Source organism: Sturnus vulgaris, chromosome 17 (assembly GCF_052056855.1).
Source record: "Sturnus vulgaris isolate bStuVul1 chromosome 17, bStuVul1.hap1, whole genome shotgun sequence".
NCBI classification, from domain to species: Eukaryota; Metazoa; Chordata; class Aves; order Passeriformes; family Sturnidae; genus Sturnus; species Sturnus vulgaris.
This window is the reverse complement of record NC_142259.1, coordinates 5,943,653-5,967,532: the sequence shown is the minus strand read 5'-3', so window position 1 is coordinate 5,967,532 and position 23,880 is coordinate 5,943,653. Positions and strand designations below refer to the sequence as shown.

Sequence of the window (23,880 nt, the reverse complement as noted above, 5' to 3'; positions counted from 1 at the left end):
GGGGATGAAGCAGATCATGAGAGTTCTTGCCAAGAACCAATCTGACCACTTAATTTAAGAGCAGAGGAAGTGCTGTGTTTGAATTACGAGGAGGAAGGAGCCAGCTCCCTCGTGTTGGGCACACAAATCTCTTCTGTGACAGTCAGTCACTGAGACACGTGTCAGGGTAAAGACTCACAGCTGGGTGGGACCTGTGCAGGTATCCAGCTGGTCCTGGATTGCTTTGTCCCTCTAAAACACCTTTTGAGACCAATAATTTTACAGACAGAAAAATGGATGCATGGGGTTAAAGTAAACGCAAAGTTAGATTTGTTTGGCAATGTGTTGGGTCTAGGCCAGTTTACTCCAGCAAAGGATCTCATCCAAAGGTTTTACATCCAAATATCAATTCTTTTAAGGCATCGATTAGACTTTGTAGCTTTGTTGTTTTAAAGAGCAGCTGGCACGGAGAAGAGCTGGAAAACAACAGCTTTGAACTGAATATTTGAAAGTATGTGAAGAATGTGTTTTCAGAGGAGCGAGAGATGCATTACTTATCTCCCTTGTCCTTATGTTTTTTTTCTTCCTTCCTTCCTTGCTGAACTCATTCTCCTGGCTTTATTGATCATTTCTTTAGAGCTTGGCAGTGCACTTAGAGAAGGTGCTACATTATAGTCATATTTTTTAAATTAGGCTGTAGCTCTTCTATTAGCTAAATAGCTCCAGTTCTGAGCCCCTGCTGAATATTGTAAAGCAATAACTTGACAGAACTCATTTTTATAGTAGGGATCTGTTAGGAGAGGCAACAACATAGAAGGAAGCTTTATCTAGGAAACACAGAGCTGGTAATTTCAGGATATGTATTTTTTTTCCCACTAACAAATTCACTTTCCCTCCCAGTTTCCCAGCTTGGAGTTAAAATGCCAGCTTGAATAATTAACAATGACAAACCATCAATATTTCACACTCACAGGGGTAGATCCTTCCAGTGACCTGAATAAATTTGAGCTGCGTTTTAATTTTCTCTTCCATTTGTGGTTTCCTTTAAATGTTGCTTTGATATGCAGCATGAAGTAATTATAAGTGCTGAGGCACATTAATCAGGAAGCTCATGCTAACGTGATTTTCATGAGAAAACACAGCAGTAGGGCCCTGCTAATGCTGAATTGTGGGCAAGAATATTTTAGATGTGCTAATGCAATGTATTGAATCACAAGGAACCACACTTAAGATTTTTTTTTTAAGTGTCTTGGATTTTGAGTGCCCTCATGCTTGCGTGTTCAGATGATAAGACTTGTTTTTGTTCAAGTACTCAATAGTTAGTGAACATTGCAGTTCTTTAAAGTTTCCCAGTTTAGGCATTCCACAACTGAGCTAATAAAGTTAATATCTTGTTGTTTTGGTTTTTTTTAATGGCAGCCTGTTTTGATCTTAGAATACTCAAACACTTTCAAAAATGGCTGATAAAAGGTAAAGTTTCATTGAAACTATTTGGGAATTATCCCCACAATTAATTTTAGAACCTCTACAGATTTCACCCATTACCTGTCATTTGTCCCAAAATTGCAGTATCAGCATGAAGCTCTCCCTCAAGATGGAATTTGTCAGAATCTGTTGTCCTTAGGTTTCTAAATATGTTTTAAGAAGTTTGGGTTATTTTACGTTCAATATATTAGTAAATATTTTTTCTATTATTTGATCAGTAAAAAAAACCTCAAACCTCTTCAGTTTAAATTTAAAATAATAGTGCCACCTTCAGGAAAGAAAAATAAATAGGCACTGAAATAGTTAATAAAACTCTCCAGTTATTTTGAAATGGCAGTTGGACAGGATGGTTTTCACACTTCCATATAAAATGTACTTACTTGGCACCAAAAAATGACCCAGACTGGGTCTGTTTTAAAGGGTTTTGCAAAGCCTGCAAGGTCAGTCACAAATCAGAGCACCTCACACCCCTGACTGTGCTGGCCAGCTCTGTGCTGCAGGCTTGGCCTAAAGTCCAGGGAACAGAGACAGCCTTGGAAAACTCTTCCCTGGTTACTAAGGGAATTGTCACTTGGAGCTCTCCCTGCAGGGTTACCCTGGAGAAGGGAGGCATTGTTCTATTCGTGCACAATTAAAAGAAATGGAGTTGGCAGAGGGGACGCAAAAAATACCAGAGCTGGAGATAATGAGGTGGTTGCAGTTTTCCAGAGCTGCTGTCGTCTTGCAGGAAAGACAAGTGGGGCAAGAAAATTCCCACTTTGCTGTGTAACCTTCACAGGGAGTGCTGTGCTGCCAGCTCGGCCCTGGCATTGGCTCAGCTTCCTCCCCTCGCCTCTGGCTTTGTCTGCTCCTCTCATGTGCAGTCACAGCATGGAGGCCAAGACCCAAGGAGGCTTTTCTAGAGCCTTTTGTTAGCTCTGCTTTAAGTTTTGTGTTAGCTGAAATCTCCTCTTTGGCATGCTTGCTCATCCCAGGAGATCCCAGAAATCCATCCCTGAAAAAAATCACTTTTCTGTTCTGTCACTGCTTTTTGTGTTTATGCCATGACATGCACCAAGCCTTTCTTTCATTTCCTTTCAACTTTCTGGCCATGTTTGTTTGTTTATTTGAGTTTCGATTTTTTTTCAGTTGATTTCATTGGTGGATTTGATCCATTTCCTCTCTACCATGTCAATGAAAAACCCACCAACCTTTTGTTCAAGCAGACATACCTGTAAGTATCATCTGTGCTAAGGGACTCCACGTGCTTCTTGGTTTCATGGCTCGAGGGTACCACAGCTCTGGGGTTTTTTCCTCCTTGCCAGTTGATTTCTCCAACAGGCTTTTCAGACATGCAAATAATGAACAAGTGGACACCAGAAGGGGTGAAACTGCCCTTTCTCAGCTCCAGAATAACTTAAAATTCCGTTGCCTTCAAGAACTGAGCCTTCCACGTGTGGGGAAGCCCAAAAGTTCAGCTGAGAGCAGAAAGGGGAGTTGTCCACAGCAGCTTCTCTCATAGCAATAATGAAGGGCCACTGTTGAATTCCCATTTCTGACCCCTAAGGCACAAGATCACAATTTCACTCTGTCCACTTAAAAGCTGGTTCTTGATGAGATTCTCAAACACAAAGGCCAGTTCTGTCTGTTTCAAACACCAGTGAGATCTGATTTTATATTCTTTAAATTGATCTGCAAGAGGCAGCTCAACACATGGAAGTTTTTTACAGCAGCTGCTGAGGGAGGCTGTTTTTCAGGAGCAATGTTACCAGAGTCCTGCCAAAAAGAAGGATGTGAGGATGGCGGAAAAGAGTGGGGCTGAGGGAAGAAAAACTTCCCTGAGGTAGATTGGTAGATGTGTCCCTCTAAATTTCGTAAGGACTTACTGCCCACTTTGTCACTGCAGCACAAGATCAGGAATACAAGTAATTTTTGCAAAGCCACTGAATTCCCTGTAACTTTGGAGGTTCTATAGTGTCATTACAAGGGATACTACAGGAGATTAAATATTGATTTCTCTCTCTTTTTGTCACAGTGGGGTAGAATTTTTCATAGTCTGCAGAAGCTGTGCAGCTCTAAGCAGCTCCCTGATTTACTGGCTGCATGCAGCAGCATGCTGAAGAAGCATCAAATTTTTACAGTACAGGGTTTGGGCTGCTGCTTTTTCTTAAAATGACCAGTTCTGCTTGTGAAAGAAGCTATCACTTCTAAGTGAAGATTCCTGGATGGGGAGACTGTAGTATGAAGAGAAGTTAGCAATGTGAAACTTTCTTCCAGGGCCTCAGTAAGAGGGGAAGCTACTGCTCAAGCCCAGAGATAATTTTGTTGTTTCTCCCTCCCATTCTTTAGCCCATCACCTCTCTGTTGATATTTTCTGCCAGCACAAAATCTTTCTTTCAGGCTAACAGGAGGTGAAAACAGCTGCTGAGCTGTAGATAATGTGACCCTCTCTAAATTTCAGCAGCCACCAAATAGCAATTTTTGTTTATTTATTTCAGCGTGTTGCCTTTTTTCCATGTGTGTGAATGGGAGTGAGGGGAGGAAGGGATAATTGATTCCCAGGTTATGGTGCCATGGAGTGTTGCAGGCTGGGGCACTGACTGCCAGATGCTCTTGTCCTGCTGTGAAAATCATGAAGTGAGGACTTGAAGGCATTTTTTTTTAATATATCCTCTTCAAGAAGATGCAAAACAACAAATATACCCAATTTATTTGAAGTTTAAGTTTACAGAAGAGCTAAGGATCAGGAACATGGGCTTTCCAGTTTGAACTCCTTTTTGTTGATAGAAGTGCTGAATGAAACCAAATTTATTCTAAAACTGATCACTTGGAGCTGACTGCAAGTAGGAACTTCCATTTTAGGATGGCATCACCTCCTTAGCTGCAGCCAGATGCATTTTCCGGGCTGCCACACTTCTTTAACAGGATCACTTTCCCTCATTCCCTAATGGAATTACCCTATTCCTCCAGTTTTACCCACCCTTCCCTGATGAGATCACACTTTCCTCCCACTGTGCCCTTACCTGCATTTTTCTCTAGTCTCTCTTCTTCATATCTCTGAATTTATGAGTTTTTAGAGACCCCCACAGAACAATGACATGAGGTACTAAATTCAGTATTCAAACTGTGCACCCCAGTTCTGGCCTTCAGCTTCCAGCCACAGCCCTGGAAGAAGCTCTTAAATACTTTTGTCTCCTGCTAGGAGGAAGAAACACCTCCCCAGACTGTCACTGATAATAGATACTTCCACACCATAATCCAGTTATGTCCCAGCTTTATCATAATGATCTCCCTGGCCTCAGCTGCAAGCCTTCAGTTAGTGGAAAACCTCACAAATTTTTCAAGTCAGGTGTTATTTTTCTCTTTAAAAAAAAAAGCCAGCAAAACAATCAACCACCATTTTGTACTGTTGTTTACCAAGGCAAGATTTAAGAGTGCTCATCTAAATTCACACCTTGAATACTCACACAGTAACAATGGTATTCTAAAAATAAAAGTTATTTCTGCTTCAGGTTCCACAAGTGCTTTTGCTCCACATTCCATTGGCTACAGGGGAGTTTGGTTGTGATAGTTACTGTTTGAAGTCACAGCCTTAAGTAAAAGAGGCTCAAATTATCATGAAAAAAATTGTTCTGGAAGTTTTACTGAGCAAAAGAATTGCCCTTAATTTCACTGCTGATAACCAATCAAGGCACCACACTAATTATTTAACAATGCTATATTAGCACTCTTGATAGAAGACATGTTTAAGTCTTCAGTTCCCAAGTTTCTGTGTCAAAGCACTTATCCAAAGGATAATAAATCACTTCTGGAAAGACAAAGTTGCTCACCCGAGGCTAAAAGAATATTTCCAGTGAGTTTTTGGGAAGAAAGGCTTGAACTGTTTCTCCTCCCTCAACTGAAGCACAAGTTCAGGTTGTGCCTGCTGGCACCAGTCTCCCCTTGTGCTGCACAGCACAGGACCTCAGCTCTGGGTTGCTTTTCTTCTTGTTTGTTCATTTGTATTAACAGAATTCTCATCACTTGAGGCAAAAAAGCATTTTTGCACCAGTAATTGTGGAAGTGCTGGCCAAGCCAGCCTTGACATTTCTCACTCAAGCTGTTCTCTCCAAGCCCCTGCACCACCTGCCAAGTACCCAGAGCATCCTGAGCATTTGTCAGCACCTCCTGCCTGCTGAATCCTTTCAGTTTCCTGACATCACTCCCAAAATTTGTTTAGGAAAGCAGCACTGTGCAATCTCAATTATAGAATAGCCTCAAAGTGTGAGTTTGTACACAGGGTAGTGCTAAATCAAGAAGCTGCTGGATGACAGGAGGTGCCTCTGTTTATTTAAAAGGTACAAGGACAAGCACCAGGTTTTCCTGCCTTTTAAGACTGTGTTTGTAAGACCAAGCAGTAAACTGCAGCTTTGTCAGGCTCCAGCCCCTAACACTGGTCACACCTCATCACATTATAGGGGCTTCAGAGCTTTAATTTGAGTTGTGAAGCCAGATTTTATGGACTTTCCTCAGATCTATCAGTGGAAAGGGCCCTGTGTTAACACAGGGTGTGACTTTTATCAGATGGAGACCTCAGTATTGACAGGGCAGCAACAGGAGGTATTGGTAAATTGAGGGATCCGAGGCTCCAGTTGGCAATTGCTCACTTTAATGGTCCCTGATCAATCTTTTGTGGGGCACTGTCTGCTGGCCACAGGCACGAAGCAGCTGTGAGCATTAAAGGACTTGTCCCCATACAACCATCATCCCTTACTGGCTTCAATTGGGTTCTTCAATACACCAATATGTTCAAGCACACAAATAATATCAAGTCAAAAAGTCAGAATCCAAGCCTGAAACGCTGGAGTAAGGAGAAAGGGAATGAAAATTCCTTTAGAATTGTTTTCTGACCTATCGTCTCTGAACTTTGACAACCAGAATAATTTACAAAGGAAACTTAAACAGGTAAAAAAACCCTCTTTGTTCTTAGGAGAGAAAAAACACAAAACAAAATACTTCTGCTTCTCTTTCTAGGTAGACTTTTTCCCAAACAAACACCATGATTTTGCACTCTTTTGATCATCCTGAAGCTGCATGTGTACGAGGTGATGTTTCAGCCAAAAGCATTCACTCACCTTTACTGCTGGCTCCAAAAGTAGATCTGCTTATCCTGCTGCACCTACACAAAAAGCACATCACTGCAATTTCAAGCAGCTCCTTTATCCTAGAGATGACCCTTAGCTTTTTAAGTTCCTAACCAAATTTTATGCAGCTCCAAACGCTGAGGATCCATAGATCTAACACTTGAGCCTAACTGCAGCATATTCAGGTCTGACATATGCATTGCATTCTTTCCAGGCTTGAAGACTATTTAACCACATTACTTCTCAATCCTATTCCTCATCTGTAGTCAATCTTATTTAAAAGTCCAGAAGAGGAAACAAACAATTTTCCTCACTATTTCCACACCATTTCTGTTACATAAAGAAAGCAACTGAATACTTGCTCTACACTCACACCCTGCCTTTACCTTTTTCCCCTTTTCCAGGCCTGCGTAAGTGAAGAGGAGCCAGAGGATGGATAAGCCTTGCACTCCACCAAAGGTGCTGCAGGAAACAGTCCCCTGGGGCCTGGATCTTTGGCAGAGGAAATGCAGGATGGTGAACTCCATTCCATTGTTTTGTTCCTTGTCTCCTTTTCAAACACAATGAATGTACATCAAAGAATGGCCACACAGTTGGTTTTTAATTCTCCAAGTGCCCTGATGAACCTTTCCTACCACAGTCTGCTGGTACTGGCCCAGAGATGGCACAGGCCTAAAGAGCTCTGGCAGAACAAGTTCACCTCTCTCAAGAGCTACAAGGTGAAGTTGGAGCTGCTTCCTTGCACCATGGATCCAGAAAGAAGGAAGCACTGTGTAACACCCTGGGACATTTCATGTGTTCTGTAGTTAGTTTCCTCCCCTTTTTCTGAGCAGAGCCTAAATCCCCTAACACAACTTCATCTCCTCCCTGCCTGCATAAAATGAGGTGGGGGCTCTTTACACCTGAATTACTTAGGCATTGTTGGGTTCTAAGTTATAGACAAGAACTTTTCCCTTCTTCACCCCCTTGCTCGTTCTCTGTAGCCATGGCAGTAGGCATTTGTCCTGGAGTTCAGTGCTCTGTGCCCCAACTCCTGTAATGCTGAACAGCTGAAATCTAGCCCAGCCACTTCACTCAGCATGCAGCTTCACCCCGTTCCAACCAGCCAAGCCATTCTTGGAGCAGCTGTAGCTTACTCTGGCTCTGCCCAGCTCCATTGAATTAACCCTGGTGTAGCTGAATCCTGCTGCAGGCCACTGGAAAAGGCTCAGCTCAGGGATCACAGGTGGGGCTGCACCTGCCTTCTTCACCTGGAGCCACACCTATTCCATGGTAACTGCCTGATGGAAGAGTTTTGTATGTGACAGGCTTTTTGAGGGGAGGGAAAGGGCTGAAGGGGGAATGTGAGTGTAATTAAGTTGCATTAATGAGCTGCAGCAATTAATTAAAAAGAACAAAACCAAGTCAGTTTTATTAGCTGTGTCTCCCAGCATGTTGAGTGTCAAAAGCAGAGGAGGAGCAGTTGTCAGCCAGCACTGGCATTTTTGGGCTGGTACTTCAAGTGCTGTTGTAATTCATTATTGTCTTGCTTAATTTGTTTGGGATTACTTAGCATTTTTTGAGAAATGCTTTGCAGAAGGGTCAAGCTCAAAGCCATGCTAGGGAGAAGTGTGAGGGAAGAATTAAAAATAAAAATATTATGTGCTAAATCAAAGATAGAATGATACAGCTTTTTTATGTCTCATTCCAAAGGGCCCAGGAAGCAAAATCCTCTTTTATAAACTCAAATGTGTAAGCACTGAGAGAATATTTTTTGCTTCTGTGCAACTTCTATTCCAGATACCCAAACATCCCGAGTTCTGCTCTGGTGCAGCTGCAAGTAAAAATGTTGTTTTCTGTTGGGTGTTTTTTCCCTTCTTTTAGCCACCAAAAGCCACAGCTTCTGACTGAGCAAAACAGACAACTAGGTTCAGCCTAGTTTAATACTTCAAAGACAAGAGCTCAACCCTGACAGCTCTGCATGACAAAACACAACTCACTCCCTTATTAGTAATATTGGTCACTACCAAGTTAAAAAATGCCAGTGAAACACAAGCTACTCTCCATTTTGAGATCACACACAGCAGTGTGCACACTGTTAACACTTTCTCCACCTCTCCTTTATTCACTTTCTTTCTGGATCACACTCATTCCTGTCTGCCCACCTGATGTTCCCCAGAGAGGCAGAAAAACGAAAAGGAGAAGAAGAATGCACATCCTCTATTCAACGAGATTTTCCCATGAAAGATCTCATTTGTTTGTGGCTTTTAAAATTAATCTTTCCTTTTCTCAATAAGCACTGACTTCACACGTTTTGGGTTTAATATGATTTCTTTTCCTCAGAGAGAGTATTATCAATCAGATACCAGCAGTCTTTGTCAGCCTTGTTTAGGAGCAACCAAAATTCAGCACAGATGATGGAAAAAGCACAGATTCAGCTCTGAATACCTGAAACATTTCCCTGGTAGTTTCAGGAAGCAGTTCCTCTAGATGGTAAGAGGAAGGAAAGTTTTGGAATTGAGGTCTGCATGTTTTTAACACTACACGTCTCCAACTGACCAAGCTCTGATGCCACTTTCACCAATAAAACTGATCAAAACCACTTACACCAAATACTCTAAAGAGATAAGGCATCAAACTATTCACTTAACAGCATTGCCCTTTGCCTTTAATACACACTGGTAAAGATCAATTAAATAAAAGTGTGATTGACTGAGTCACTTCAGAACTACCACTCAATTGCCTGTGTTCATTGTAGCATAAAGCACCAATTGATAGAAGTAAAATAAACACCAAGCCCATATTCAGGTAAGTCTACAATATGCAGTATAAAGAGCTACCATTAATCATAATGAAAAAAAAAAATAGTCTGAGAAGAAACAAAGCTACCAAGGGTCATATGACACACGTAATTATCTCCTCCAGGTTTTATTAGCAGAGCCATTCCTCCTCCTGCCCTGAGTCTCTCATGGTCTGCTTGTGCTAGACCCACTCTGAGCACCACAGGGTGGCACAGTGACCCTGCAGGGAGGGCAGGGACTGCCCGTCCCTTCCACCCCACCCCATCCCCAGGGTGATCCAGGAGCAGCTGAAGGTGGTGCCTTCCCTCTTCTCCAGTTTCGGAGTGCCCTCTGTTGGGGACAGGCATCGCTGGAGATGCTCCTCACCACAGAACAACGTGGTACCCCTTCCTCAAGGGACATTCCCCCACAGGAAAAAAAACCAGCTCCTCCTTTTTCCTGGTGTGGAAAAACCACATTTTTCACACTGTTCCATAGGAGAAGCCCTAGAAATAATTGGTGCATTTCCAGCCTCGCTTAGGTTCCAGTCACGCTGAGATGAGTTTAAGAGGAAATAACACTGTTCCAGCACTGAGCTGGTGTTTTCCCTTCTCACATTAGCACATCTGTTAAAACTGTAAGTTTTTGCTGTATTTATAGAGGCAAAACAAAGCTAATGATACCATGAAGCCAGACAACAGCTAATTTGGCACGGTGGTTCTGTTCCCTAGGAAAGCTGCTGCCTGGCAGAGACAACCAATTCCTCCAAGAGCTGCAGAGTTTAAACCACTCAAGTTGTGATTTCTATCGTCTTTGCCAAGCACTGTGCTAATATTCCCTTCTGAAGGCAGGGATGAAGAGAGCTGCCCTCCCATGGGATCCACAATTAACACACTAAAGTTACTCCTAGACAAGCCCTTAAGCTGTTTAGAGTAACAAGAGCTGGAACCAAACAGAAACAATTCCAGAGCCACAAATACACTGAAGAGCCACTTACCAAAACTCTGCAGAGTTCAGATCAGAATTATTCTGCATTTGTGAAGTTTCATGTATCAGATCTTTATTCTCCTTCTTCCTTGCCCCTTCTTTTGCAGTTTAAGAGGATCTTGAGGGGCCAAATTCCTCCCTCTGAAGGTGGGGAGCCCCTGGCACAGGGTGCCCCGAGCAGCTGTGGCTGACCCTGGATCCCTGGCAGTGTCCAAGGCCAGGTTGGACAGGGCTTGGAGCACCTTGGGACAGTGGAAGGTGTCCCTGCCCATGGATGGGGCATGGAATGTGACAAACTTTAAAGTCCCTTCCAACCAAACCATTCTAAGGTTCTACAAGCCCTGTGCTGTCTAGTAAATTCCAAATGAAACTAATGGATAGTAAGAGCAGTTGCTTTTCTTACTCCTGCCCGTGTAGCACTGAAGGACAGATGTGATTTACAATCTGATGTCACTCCAACATCTTAGGACACCACCACACCCCTCCCCCAGTGGGGAATTCTACTAGAATCAGATACTCAGACCTCTAAGTTAAACAAAGAAAAAAAATTTATTCCATGAAAAAGAACTGTTTATTTTTAAAAACATATGCCTTCCCTTAACAAGTGATAGTGTGGATAAAACTAACTCCTTTAGGCTACATGATAGAATATCCCATTTTAAATAAAGAATCACCAGTTTAACCAGCAAACAGATGTTCTATAAAGGTGTGTTTCCAGAGCTGTTTCCTAGTAGGATAATACCCAACAGCCAGAGAAGAGCCCCATAAGAAGCTTCCAGGAGACCATCCAGTGACCCTGAGCAAAGAGCCTTCCACCTGGGGAGGTCAGCTGAGAGCAGAGAGCTTGGACAGTCAGGCCAGCATTTTCCACTTAGTTACGCAAATTTGAATATTACTGAGGCATTTCATCGGTTATTGAAAATTCAACAAGAGGAGAAAAAAGCAAAAAGGGAAAAAAGGTAGATTCTCCTTCCCCCACAGCACATTGCTGCTGAGTATTCTAGTCTCAATGGAATGCATTTTGTACAAAAAATACTCCCATTTTCAATCAAACTTCCTGAAGGAATCCCCAGCAGTTGTCTAGAGATTGCTCTGCTAAGTGAGTGAGAAAGAACCAGAGAGTCTGCTGAAAACAGTCTTTGATTTCAATACAGAGAGCAAAGATTCACTTGAGAACACAAACACGTGGAGAAGTAGAATCTCTGTCAATAAAAGCCTCATTTTGGAGGGCAAAAAAATCCAGAGTCTTCCTGGAGCAGTCTTAAAGCAAGAGTAGATCAAACCAGCAGTTCTTCCTAGAAATACTGTGCATGAGAGACATATTTGGTGAATTTTTACATTTATGCCAGGTTACCCTGCAAATAAGATTGCTCCAGCAAACTATTTACTTATTTTCTCCCTCTGCTGAGTTACGAATGAGTTGTATGGACTTCTCCCTCCCCTTGAGTGCATCATGGCTCAGGACATGAAAGCTCTCACACTGCCCTGGATGGCAGCTCTGCAGATGGGACACAGCCTCAAATTGAGGGCACATTCTGCACAAGCTACCAGGTGGCCACAGGGGACAAACACCACAGACACATCTTTGTCCATGCACACTTTGCACATCCTCTCCTGCTGCAGGCGGCGGAGCTGTTCTTCTGTGCTCAGCTGAGACCCATCTTTATCAAAAGAAAAAAAAAAAAAAGCCCAAACTGTTAGTGTTGTCACAGCTCCAGAGTGCCAGATCTTAGGAAATCACACTGCAACTTGCCCATTGTTTTGTTCAGAGACTGTAAAAGTGGCAAAAGTGCCTCTCAGGCAAGTTTCATTTAAGCTGAAAAATTACAGATATTGTAGAATGGCTTATTTACACAAGATTCAGCTTATCTACACATGCTGGACTGAGCAGAGACACAGATCAACAGCATTTAATGTGGCACATAATTATCCCCATAAACCGGATTTTTTTGTGGCAGCTGCTTCACAGGAGCACTGAATAAGGGTTCCTGTGCTCAGGTACCACTCAAACTAGCACACAGTCCCCTTCAAAATGAAAAAAATAAATTAATATAATGGCTGCTGATACTGTTATTCCAGAACTCCTCCCAATTATGCTTTAGCTCAATTCCCCACCACTGCCAGCCCAGAGTACCTGATTCCTTTTGCTGTACAGATGGCATTTCTTGTCTTGATGTTCCAGTCTCTCTCTGAACAGCACCTGTATAACAAAAAAAAAAAAAAAAAAAAAAAAGGCATTCCATGGCACCTCCTTTATCCCTCTGACAGTGCTGTGTGAAAAGATGCAATAACCTGGGACCTCAGAAGCATTTTGTTAAAAATTTCTTAACTCAGTCTGGTGTGGCTGATGTTCTCTGTGGTGCTTCAGTAGCTATGCAAGTTCACCTCCTTGCCAATGCCTGTCTGCCCACATCACATTCTCTCCTCAAAGTTGGTTTACCTATTACATCAGCTGGTCATTCCAGCTCCTGTGATACTATTTAAAAAAAAAAAATTCAGTTTTGTGGAATTTTTTTTTCCATGTTAGCTACAGAAATGGCAGACCATACTGTGGAGGCAGCAGCTTTGGAACTGTATCTTCAAGTAAACTTCACTTGGCAAACAGACTTCACAAAACAGCTATCACAAGACAAGTTAAGGAAAATATATATTATCTAGACAAGAACTATGGCTATTTCTGATCAAGTTATTGATCCAGTTTTAAATAGGCTTGGACTGATCATCCATCCTAGGAGCTTTGCTTCAGACAACCGCCTCTGTCTGAAACAGCTGCGAGTTTGTACACAAGCCTGCACATCATGGAGCTGCCAGTTACTGCAGGTCTGAGGGCAGCAGGAAACACCAAGGATATCCCCAGCACAGCCCAGTGCAGGCAGACACGGCCACTGACATCCCAGTAACCACAGCTTCTCCAGGTTTCTTTAAACCAGAACCTCATTGCTCAGCCACCCAAGGAAAGGCAGGCATGGGGGCATCACCCCTCTCAATTCCAGCCCGGGCAGAGTGAAGGCAGACCCTCAGGGGCAGTGAGGAAGAGGTTAAACACCCCCCAGCCCAGCTGGGAGTCAGGCCTACCTCTGCTTCCTCCTGCACTGCTGCTGGCCCCACAGCCTGACTGCAGCAGGTCTGAAACCATCTCGGACTCAGACAGGTAGAAATTCCCAGTCAGTGCAAATTTATTCTCTACCAGGTTTGCCACCCAGGTGGGGTCAAAGCCCATCTGCAGGACATTCTGCACTATAAGACTCTGTTCCTTGGAAGGATGAGCCCGCAATTTCCAGTCCCTGAGAGGATCTGTAAAGCAGTGAACAGATACTTTATCAAGAAGGCAGAGCTTTGGGGGAAAAGCATGCCATTCCTTGAAGGTGTTCTACCTAAAATAGCATTAATACATCTTAAAACACTCCTCAAGCTATCCATATAGCTAAATTAAATTCCACATTTATATTTTACTTCAAATCATAATTCACAAGAAGGTTAGTCAAAGCCAATTTTGTAAAAGCCCAGACACTTACTTTGAATGGTTTATTTCACTTTATCAGTGAACAGTCTCCTGTGTTTGGCTTCAGTCCAGAATCCTTATCTGTGTTTTCACATCCCAGAACAGAAGCCTCAGAACTGCTTTCATGAGCATCAAGTGGAACATCCCAATTGAAGCCTCTCCTACCTCAACCATTCATCAGTAACAACACAAGTAGGAAATTCAGCTGGCAGTCTCTTCAAAGGCTCAAGTCTTGCTTAAGCTTATAGCAGCCAAATTTCACCAACTTACATTTCTGGAAGCAACTGATAAGTAGGAATAAACCCCAGGATCAACATTTTCATGAACATCTAGACCCTCTACTGTTCTCTTATCAAGCACATTTAAAGTGTTGTAGTGAAGGGCTTTACAGACAGACATCAACAGCAAGAACATGCAAAAGCCAGAGGTAAGTTAGGTAAGCACTCAAAACTCACATGATTATCCAGACTAGCTAAATGTCTCTAGCCTTAGACTAAGAGGTGTCACAAGAACAAGTAATTTTGTTTCTTTAGCTAGAGACCATTTCTAAAACCAAAGTGAAACAGCTTCTAGAATATCAAAACATTTCAAACACCATGTCTGCAGAGGGCAGAGCAGCTGAGCTGGGCTGGTGGAACTCAGGCTACACCACGTTCACCAGAAATAAAACACCATGGAATTACAGCACTGACCTTGGGAAGGAGAGGAGTCTTGCTCAGTCTGATCCCAGGAATGTCTCTGAAAATGATACGAAAAGAGAAGCATGTGTTCAAAATTCTCTCAATCTACCAAACCTAATCCACTACACAAAATATTCATGACTCACTGGAGCCAGCAGGGTGGTAGAAAAGGTTGCCTGGACGTTGCTGACAAATTCTCTCCCCCTTGAGTGCAGCAAAAATTCACACCTATGAGCAGAAAAGTTTAAATGGATTAATACAGGATCTCCCAAGTAGCAAAGGGTGCTATGGGCAATGAGCAAACTGCTCTATATCCCTTAAAACCAAGGTATCAGGTGTTTCACCTGCCCACCTCCTGCACAAAGGCTGACAGTAAGGGGATCACGATCCCTCCCCCTTAATTCAGTCTTCATTTTGGCCCAAGATGAGCTCAGTTATAACATGTTTTAGAACAGACCACAGGAACTATGAGAGAGCAGTTCACAGGAAAGAAACAAGAACTGCTGCAGAAACCCAAGACTAACAATACATTTCTTCTTGTACCTCAGAGTGGGAGTAATGAAAGTTCTTCTTTGATGCCAAAGAAAGCTATTTTAATTGAACTCTTAGATAGTGAGCTCTAGGTCAAAGTAGAGAATCTCAGGTCTGAACTGTGCCATTCCACCTGAGCATGAACATTTTATTTTGCTTTTAAAGGTGAGAGGATATAAATATTTCTATCCTGTGAAAGAAAAGTACCAGTGTGAAATGCATGACCTATATTTCAGCCTTGCTAGGAGAGGTATTGGTTAAACAGACTGACTTACTCAGGGTACCATTTGGCATGTTCCCTCCAAGGATCATCTCCAAAGGACCAGCTCCTCACGCCTCCATCACAGTAAAAACACCTCACCATATCTCCTTGTCCTGAAAGGGAGATCAAGGGGTTATTTGATACCTGAGACACGACATGCCCTACACTAACCCTGGGTGAGAACCTGGGCTGAGACTCAGCACAAAAGGCAGGCTCTGGACAGAAGAGATGAACACATGACAATTGACCAACAGTGCACATTGTACAGGGGCAGGAACTCAGTCTGAGCTCCCAGAGCTGCAGCTGGTTGAGATGATTCCAGAAGGGGGTCACAAGCTAACAGGCAGCATCTATGGGAGCAGCTGAGCATCCCTGCACATCCCCCCAGCCAATGCCCCTGCCTGCCTTTAGAGCAGAGCTGGAATTAGTTATATCTGTGAACACACTTTGCTCACTAACCACAATCTGCCACAGTGCAAATATTTCCTCTGACTGGTCAATTTAGGGATGAGTATTTCTTCAAACCTGTTACCTAACCAGCAAAGAATTCTCAAAGGGAAAGGATAGTATTATATTGCTATTCACATGCATGTGATTACAAGAAGTATTGCCAATTTTCCACAACAAAAAAAAAAGTATCTAATTTCTGTATTTCAAATGAAGAGTCCTTAGAGAAACAAGCCACAGCAACATCCAGACGGGCTGACTCCATACAGCTGTCACTCTGATTTCGGGTTTTGAGAAGAAAGGCTTCAGTGCAAGACACAGCCTATCCAAAACATGCCACACCAAGCAAGCTCCTCAAGTCCTTTTAGAAGTGCAAGGAATAAATATACTCAATGGATCTTAAAGCAGACACTTTTCTGTCAGTAAAACATCTCTTTAAAACACATCACCTTTTCCTCTCCTGCTAACAAGGAGGAATTTACTAGTGGACCCCTCAGTACCCAAACAGAAATTCAATGTTGAAATTAATTCTGCACAAGCAGCAAGAGAAACAGCACAGGCAGAAGGAAGGATGTGGTTTTTAACTACAAGACATGTACACACAGGTATTTGTAGGAGCAATAAAGCAGTGAAACTTTCAAAAGTTAACTTGAATAAGAGTTAAGGATATATCCCCAGAGTACCTACCCGTGTAAAAGAACCCTGCTCTAGCCAGTTGCTCTGGATGCACGCTGGAATTCTGTGGCCAGTTCTCAAATGTAGACAGTCTCATCTCGTCTGTCACCATCTCAGGGTACTCTGGCTCGTTGGGCAGGGCTGTGTCCTCACTGACTATCCCTGGCAAGACACTCAGGAACTGCCCATCCACAGTGTCAAAGATGTTCTGCAGGGACAGCATCTCCTGGTTCCCAACGCCCTCGCCGCAGAGGTATCGACAGAAAGGGAAGAAACTGCGGTGCTCCATGATGGGGCAATCACCAGGTCTCCAGTCCTTCAGGACACCACCGCAGCAGAAACACTGCACTTCATCCCTGGGGCCCACATAGAAGAATCCAGCCTCCACCAGGTCCCGGGCAGACACAGGGGCAGTGCGGGGCCACTGCTGGAACGTCCTCATCCTCCTGGCTGCACTCCTCATGCTGCAATCAAAGAGCTGCCAGCGAGCAGCCCTGGGCTCAGGCTGCCCTGCTGCATCCCCCATGGCTGTGCTCTGCAAGAGAGGATGGGGAGCCCAGAGCTGTCAGCTGCATCCCAGCACCAGGCAGCACTCACCCCCCTTATTATTCCTGGTCCCCATGCACATTCCGGAAAGCTCCTGCTCACAACAAAGCCCAGCTTGTTTGGGAATGGCAGCCCAGTCACAGATCTGGTGTTTCTGTACTTTGCCGTTGAACTTTTGCTGAGCCCTCACTTGGTGTCTGATGGGAAGAGCCCAGCACTTTCCAAGGCCCTCTGCCAATTTACAGGAAAGATGGAAAAACCTGTGCTGGCTCCCAAGCTGAACCAAGCCAACCTTTGGGCATCTGATCTGCAAGATAAATCCTCAGCCATTTTGCTCAGCCTTTAAACTAGCATTTAAAAAGCTCTGCTTTTTATTCTCCAAACCAAGCATGTCATAACAAAACAGAGAACAGCCACACCCAAACAAATAATGTCTCGATCTCCCATTTACAGCCAAACACCACACAAAACATCACATTTCTCACGTCTTTATTGTCATGATTATTAAGCAGTGATTTTCTAGAAACAGCTCTATAAAAGAACTTTTCCAAGCCACAGCTTAAAATAATTAGGTACAGTTTCTATGAGGTGGTGACCTTAAATCAAGGATTTTGTAGTTTTTGTCATTCTGCCTGTGCAAGAGGAAGAGTGAAGTTAAAGAAGTTACCCAGTGCCTGATTCTCCAAACTCTTATCCTGCTAAAGATAACAGCCCTTCCCTGAGCAATTAAGCTAAACTGCAATTCAGCCAGGCTTCCAACACTTTCCCTATGGCTCGCAAAGACACTTTCAAAAGGCCCTACAATGACACAACTGAGAACCAGGAACATTTTAATTCTTTTGGAGTGAAGCCCCTACACAATGTGACTAAGTGAAAGGTGCAATCAACCCCACTTTTTTAAATTAAGGGCCCTCAAAATCCCTTTCTCACCCCACTCAACAGGTGAGTTCAACCCAAGGAAGTGCAACTTCCTATTTACTGGTTATCAGGGATAAGAATTATTAGAACACAGACCCCAAAACATCACACAGGAAAATGTTAAATCAAGGGGGGGAAAAAAAGATATAAATACACACCTTTAAAAGCTACAGTTTTTCAAGGCTAGTACAGCACATTAAAATAACAGGTAACTACAGCAGTGCACAGTAAAATACAAACAAGTGAAGACCATAGATAAAGCAGCTACTCTGCAGCAGATTCTGAGGAGGCTTAAAAAACTCAGGCCAGTAGCATCTCTGGAGAGCCACCTCTCAATTAAGAGCTGCAGCACATTTAGGGAGGGAAAAAAAGCTTACAGGCCATTTTAGCCACAAAACCCACAATTGTCCTCCATAGGTATTACACATTTAATGAGATTTTAAAAGCAAAATCAAACTTACTCTACCACATGCCTCACATAATAAAAAGTAGCAAGGAAGAGAAAGCTCATTACCAACCATAATTTCCTTCTATAATGACAGGGACAGAAATCAGGGCTGGAAGAAAAGGCTCTGAAAGTCTTTCAGAAGCAGTGCTTTATTTAACACAATAAAGAAGTTACTCAAGAACTATGTTACTGGCATAAGGAAAAGGCCATGGAGAAAGAAAGCTCTGAAGCCATTAGTCACTGATGCCCAGCAGGATTTGCAAGCTAAGCAAAGTGAGGAGAGTCAGATTGTTTGCCCTCACAGCAGATTTTGCTCCCAGAACACAGAAGCTTGTTCATCAGGCACAGCTCCACAATCAGTGCTGCTCTCATCTTCAGCCTTAACAAAGCAGAAACCGTAACTCCTAAACAACAACAAATGTTGGATTTTACAGAGATGATGGCCAGGTTATCTCAGCCTTCCTCCACCCAGAAAGCACTTGAGAGCAAGCTTCACAGCTTTTGTTTTGTGTCTTCACAAAGAAAATTATTTCTTCCACATAAGACTTTTTTCAATAAGAGGTGCAACATAGGAGAACAAATATATTTATCTTTTGCTTATTAAGAAGCCCATTATGGTTTACCTACATACTGATATACTCTGTAGAAGGTCTATCTGCTAATGAGAGTCCCCCAAACAAATCAAAATTTTAAACAGCTATAACACCACTAAAAACCAATATTCTACCACAACTCATTACTTACATAGCAATACAAAGCCAAAGCAACATTACAGCTCATACCAACGATTAGCACAACAAAAATAAAACTATCTTTTTTTTAAGAAAACCAAATTTACCTGAAACATGCTAACTAAATCCCAGAAGGCTTCCATGACTTAAAACTCTCTCAACACCACAAACTTCACACCAAAATCTTCTCTCCTGAGCCTCTCTCCCAAAGGAGAAACACTGCTAAGGAATCAGGAACCTCCCCTGACTCAGAGGCCATTTATAATGCTTAGTTGCCCCCAATTGGTTGGGATGGGCTGAAGTTCTCTATTGGCTAACGAGTCCAAATTTCAACTTTATAAAACGGAGTCACAAGGCAAAGGTATGCAATTATGCTCAAATTTTCTCCAGGGCATATCAGGTCTTGTTAAAACCCAGTCTAGTGCCAGGTGTGACATCCTGACTCCTATGATATAATGGCTGTCACCTCCCTATTTTGCTGTGACTCTGTTAACGTTATTTCTGCATCTTTTTCAGCTTGTTTCCACATGTGTTTTTCATCTTACATTTCTTAAGAAAATGTACTGTAAAGTTAGCGGATAAATAGCAACAAGAATTTTCTCCAGACAGGCTGAACAGATTGCATTGCCTTTACTTTGGGAATCAAGTCTTTTTCTACAATTGCATCTTCACAACTTGAAATCCTCCTATTCCTTTGCCTTCCTGTGGTCACAATTCCATAAAATGGAAGGTTTTAAGGATAGTTTTGAAACGTGCAGTTACTTGAAAATGTGTTTTCCTTTTGCACTGCCTGAGAAGATGTATAAAGCTTCTTCTGAACTCTTGATGAAATATCACTTCTCCATGTAAACATAAGAACATGGGTGGTTCATGTTTCTTAGAAATGATAAATTAACATTTTTTGTTTAATAAAAAGATCCAGAGTCCTTTTTATCACAGGCAAGCCCATATAATCACGCTCATTAAAAAGACCAGTGTTGGGTTTTTGCTAATTAAATACTCGTTAATGAAAGCCCCTGAGCAGTAGAGGGCACTGCTTTTATATGACTTTTACAGAATCCTGTAACAAGAGAATGTGCTGGGGAGCTTTCTCCTTAGTGAATTTCTCTGTAATAAAAATATATATAAAGATAATTGCACATTATCTTCCACTCCATGGATCCTGTCCTTCCTAAGTCTATGCTGATTTTTGAAGAATGCATCCTAAAAATCCAAGGGACAGAATTAACAAAATCTCTCCTACAGAGGCTGTTTGGGGTCTGCTAATGGGTTGTAGAAAATCATCTGTTAATCAATAGGAGTGATTGATAATTCTGATTTTATGAAGAATTTTACAAGCAATGACATAATCTTCTACTGCTTCTAACACCTGGCTTCTCAAAGGTGTGCACAGTTCCACCTGTTTTAGGGGAAGCCCCAGCCTGATTAAAGAGGGAAAAGCTGTATAAATCTCAGAGGAGCTCAAAGCCAGATTCTCAGTTAATTAACAACGTTGGTCTGTTTCTGGCAGTGGTATTTGTTTCGGGTTTTTTTTTTCTTTCTTGTATACATAACATTCTTCCATCATAAAAACTTCAGGACAGGTTTAAGGTTGATTATCTGTGGGGATACACTCATGTGGTTTTGGGGGGAACATTTCACCCCAAGGAGGACCAGTGAGACTGCAGCAGAAGATGATGAAATGACACCAAGTGTGATGCTGAGAGGAAGTAAAAACAAGTCACCATGTATAAATGATAGGGTTTCATTTTAGCACACCAAAATTTGGAAAGCAAATAACATATTCAGTAATCTGTTATATGCAACTTATACTGATCTTTTTTAGCAAGTCATACATTTTCAGTTTCCTTTTCAGAGCATTAAGATGTCCTGCTGAACTTCTGAATGCTTCTTAAAATGAGGAGTGTCATGAGCAAGAGATAAACAAATTTGAGAATCAGTAAACATCAATCAGGAGTCCAGGACAGATCAGTGATAATGATCAACAGTGCCATCACTAGACAGTGATTGGAAACACTCGATGAAGAAAGTAATATAAACATAATTAATCAAAAATCTGCTTGCTATTATCAACCTGATTCAGAAGGAAAACAATCAATAAATCCAAGGGCCAGAGTATATCTGGAGACAGCATAATGAAGAGCTTGAAAGCACTGAAGTGACTGGAGCCCTGGAAAAACTCCAGCAGAATTCAGCATCTCTACCCTCGAGGTGCTCCACAGCTGCAAGGGCTGAAGCTGTTCTCTGAGGCGTAGCTCGAGGAAGAGTATTGTGCTTTCATCAATAAATTAAGAGTTTACTGAGGAAAGAGGCTTTTCTAGCAGGCGGAAAAAAAGGTATCAGTTGGCATTGGTGAAGAAATGAAGCAGCTGGAACACAAAAGGAGACACCATAGATTGCCACTGCAAGTGATGTGTAAAGGGACTGGGTATCGAGCAAATCTATGGCAGTTCCCATTCCCACTTGTTCAGATGTTAGCCACTATTAAGATGTGATCCATTTTCCAGAATAAAACAATCAGACCCTGTGATATAACTGCTTTGCAGCCTGAAGCAGAGTAGATAAAATCATTACACCTAAAGCCCTAGACACAGGCACAGATAACTGCTGCTGTTTCTCCATTTAGGGCCTCTCTTTTCCTCTTCTGGCTGCCTCTTCCTTGTGTGTTGTCCTCCCCCTTGTTCCCACTGCAGGGCTGCTGGTCTGGGGCTGCAGCACAGCACCTGCACTGCTGCTCTCTGGGGAGCTCCTGCCACAGGAACACCCCTGAGAGAGCCCATCTGCTCAGCTGCCTCCCAGGGCAGCCCTGAGGGACCAAAGCACACTGTTGGATGTTGACACAGAGCTCCACAGCATCCATAAAACAAATCCACTGTGGACAGGAAGCAGGATCCAACTCAGTGAATAGTGACAAGACACACTGAAAAGTGACTGGTCACCCCTGGGACAAACACAAAGCCATTTCCTCAGGGCAGGGCAAGGCTCAGAACTCTCACTTTGCTGTTTCATGCAGCTCAAGTTTTTCTTTTCCTATAATAAGTTCTGCTATACATCTACAGGGATCTTCTCTGCCTATCAACAGCTTCCTCACTGCACTTCTCTCAGTGGAGTTTTCAATAATAGTGAAAAAAAAATTAAAACATTTATAATAATAAGTGGTTTATTTCTCCACACATTAACAATAATTCATTCAGGAAGCCTGGGAAACGTTGCTATGAAGTAAATCGTAGAATCTCAGAATGGTTTGGGTTGGAAGGGATCTTAAAGCTCATCTCATTCCATCCCTGCCTTGGGCAGGGACACCTTCCACTGTCCCAGGCTGCTCCAAGCCCTGTCCAAGCTGGCCTTGAACACTGCCAGGGATCCAGGGGCAGCCACAGCTTCTCTGGGCACCCTGTGCCAGGGCATCACCATCCTCTGAGTAAAGAACTTCCTCTTAATATCAAACCTAAACCTCTTCTCTTTTAATTTAAAGCCATTGTCCCTTATCCTATCACTGCATGCTCTTGTAAAAAGTGCACAAACTATACATAGAGACTGCTGGAACAAACACACAGGTGAGTAACAAATACCTGTTTTGTGAAGTGATTTCCTAAGGATTCAAATCTTTTCATCTCCTGCCCTCTTTCCCCTGGCCCCCACTACCATGGCATTTGATTGCCTCAGTACTTTAGGTATTGTAATAGTTAGGAATAGCTAAATGTAGCTTGCAACGTGATTCATGAAAGTGCTTCAAATCAAATCCTATTAATATCCCAGCCCACAGAACAGAACACAGTACATATGAAAAGGAAAATTTGCAAAGCACAGCAGATACTCAAAAAATCAGTAGAGGAACTGGCCTTTAAATCTAAAAAACTTTATGGTTTCAGTGTCCAGCCTATTGTAAAAAATATTTCTGTTCTTGAGGAGTGGGTTGACCACTGTTCACTTCTTTTCAAAAGAAAGTGTTTGTAGAAAATATCTCTCTCTTATTTTTTTAAATGTATTTTGGAGATGAAAAATGTGCGTTTCTTTTTCAAGGATCATTTTTTCTCTTCATTCAGTTTTCTAGCCCTTCTTGCCCTTGCTAGTGAACCCAATAATCGTGAGGGGGAAAAAAAAGGAAATAATGAACAACCCCAAACCCCATCCATTATTTGTCTTTTTTTTTTTTTGTTAGCCATAAGATTCTGAATACTTGAAAAAAATCTGTAAAAATTCACTGCTGCTGCAAACTGAATGAACTATTTTCAGTTTTCAGCAGATCAACAATCCAATGATCCAAAGAGCATGCAGAGTGCTCAGAGGCCTGAGCAGCAGCACAGGGATTGGGAATACAAATTAAAATTTGAGGAGAGAACTGTAGGGCTAAGTACATTCCTACAGTATGTATGGAAAATATAAATTATATTCCCTTGCTTTTTTTCTTCCTAAGTAGCATCTGGTAGGTTTCCCCAAAAATGAATTGTGCTTCTTCCTCTCCCTCTGACCGACTCTGATAATTTCCCAATTCCTCTGATTCTGACATGGAGGAACCTCACATTTGGGCTCTATTCCCTTTACCTGCTCCAAGCCAGGAGGTACAGGAACAGAAGACCTGGAGCCTCATGTAAACTGAGTGGCACTGCAACTCCAAATTATTCCCATGTAAAACTAACAGCTCAACTAACTTGTGGCCACAGTTCCACCATTCAGCCACTAAATTACCTGTAAATAAGGATTTGTCAGGCATTGTTGTGATTCTAATGGAGCTCATCCTACTTTATAATTGGCAAAAAATCAGACACCAAGAATCTTAGAACATCTGATTTTCCAATTAAAATCTGCTATAGTTTGGACTGTGTTT

The 23,880-nt window shown here is 42.4% G+C and overlaps 2 protein-coding genes across 6 annotated transcripts in view; one reads left to right on the top strand and one right to left on the bottom strand.

Moving 5' to 3' along the window:
• NKAIN4 (sodium/potassium transporting ATPase interacting 4) overlaps positions 1-8,405 on the top strand; it is a 50,132-nt gene extending 41,727 nt beyond the window's left edge. The window contains exons 6-8 of one of the 4 annotated variants that reach the window (XR_001402918.2): positions 2,593-2,677; positions 6,457-6,527; positions 6,971-8,405. Coding sequence is in view for 3 of the 4 variants with exons in the window: in XM_088174783.1 (XP_088030909.1) it covers positions 2,593-2,677; positions 6,461-6,485 (110 nt within the window). In the remaining variant the exon portion in view is untranslated. The remainder of the gene's footprint in view (positions 1-2,592; positions 2,678-6,456; positions 6,528-6,970) is intronic. The other 3 variants (XM_088174783.1, XM_014873927.2, XM_088174784.1) reach the window with 3 other exon arrangements.
• Positions 8,406-10,860: 2,455 nt separating this feature from the next.
• On the bottom strand, positions 10,861-16,940 carry BIRC7 (baculoviral IAP repeat containing 7). 2 transcript variants are annotated; one of them, XM_014873814.2, is made up of 7 exons: positions 16,422-16,938; positions 15,301-15,400; positions 14,641-14,722; positions 14,507-14,552; positions 13,388-13,606; positions 12,447-12,512; positions 10,861-11,973 (listed from the first exon to the last, which is right to left on the bottom strand). In XM_014873814.2, exons 1-7 carry the CDS (start codon positions 16,933-16,935, stop codon positions 11,771-11,773), a joined length of 1,230 nt encoding a protein of 409 aa, XP_014729300.2. In that variant the 5' UTR covers positions 16,936-16,938; the 3' UTR covers positions 10,861-11,770. The 2 variants fall into 2 exon arrangements, with proteins under 2 accessions (XP_014729300.2, XP_088030908.1); XM_088174782.1 differs by lacking the exon at positions 13,388-13,606 and having other exon boundaries at positions 16,422-16,940.
• Positions 16,941-23,880: the final 6,940 nt, after the last annotated feature.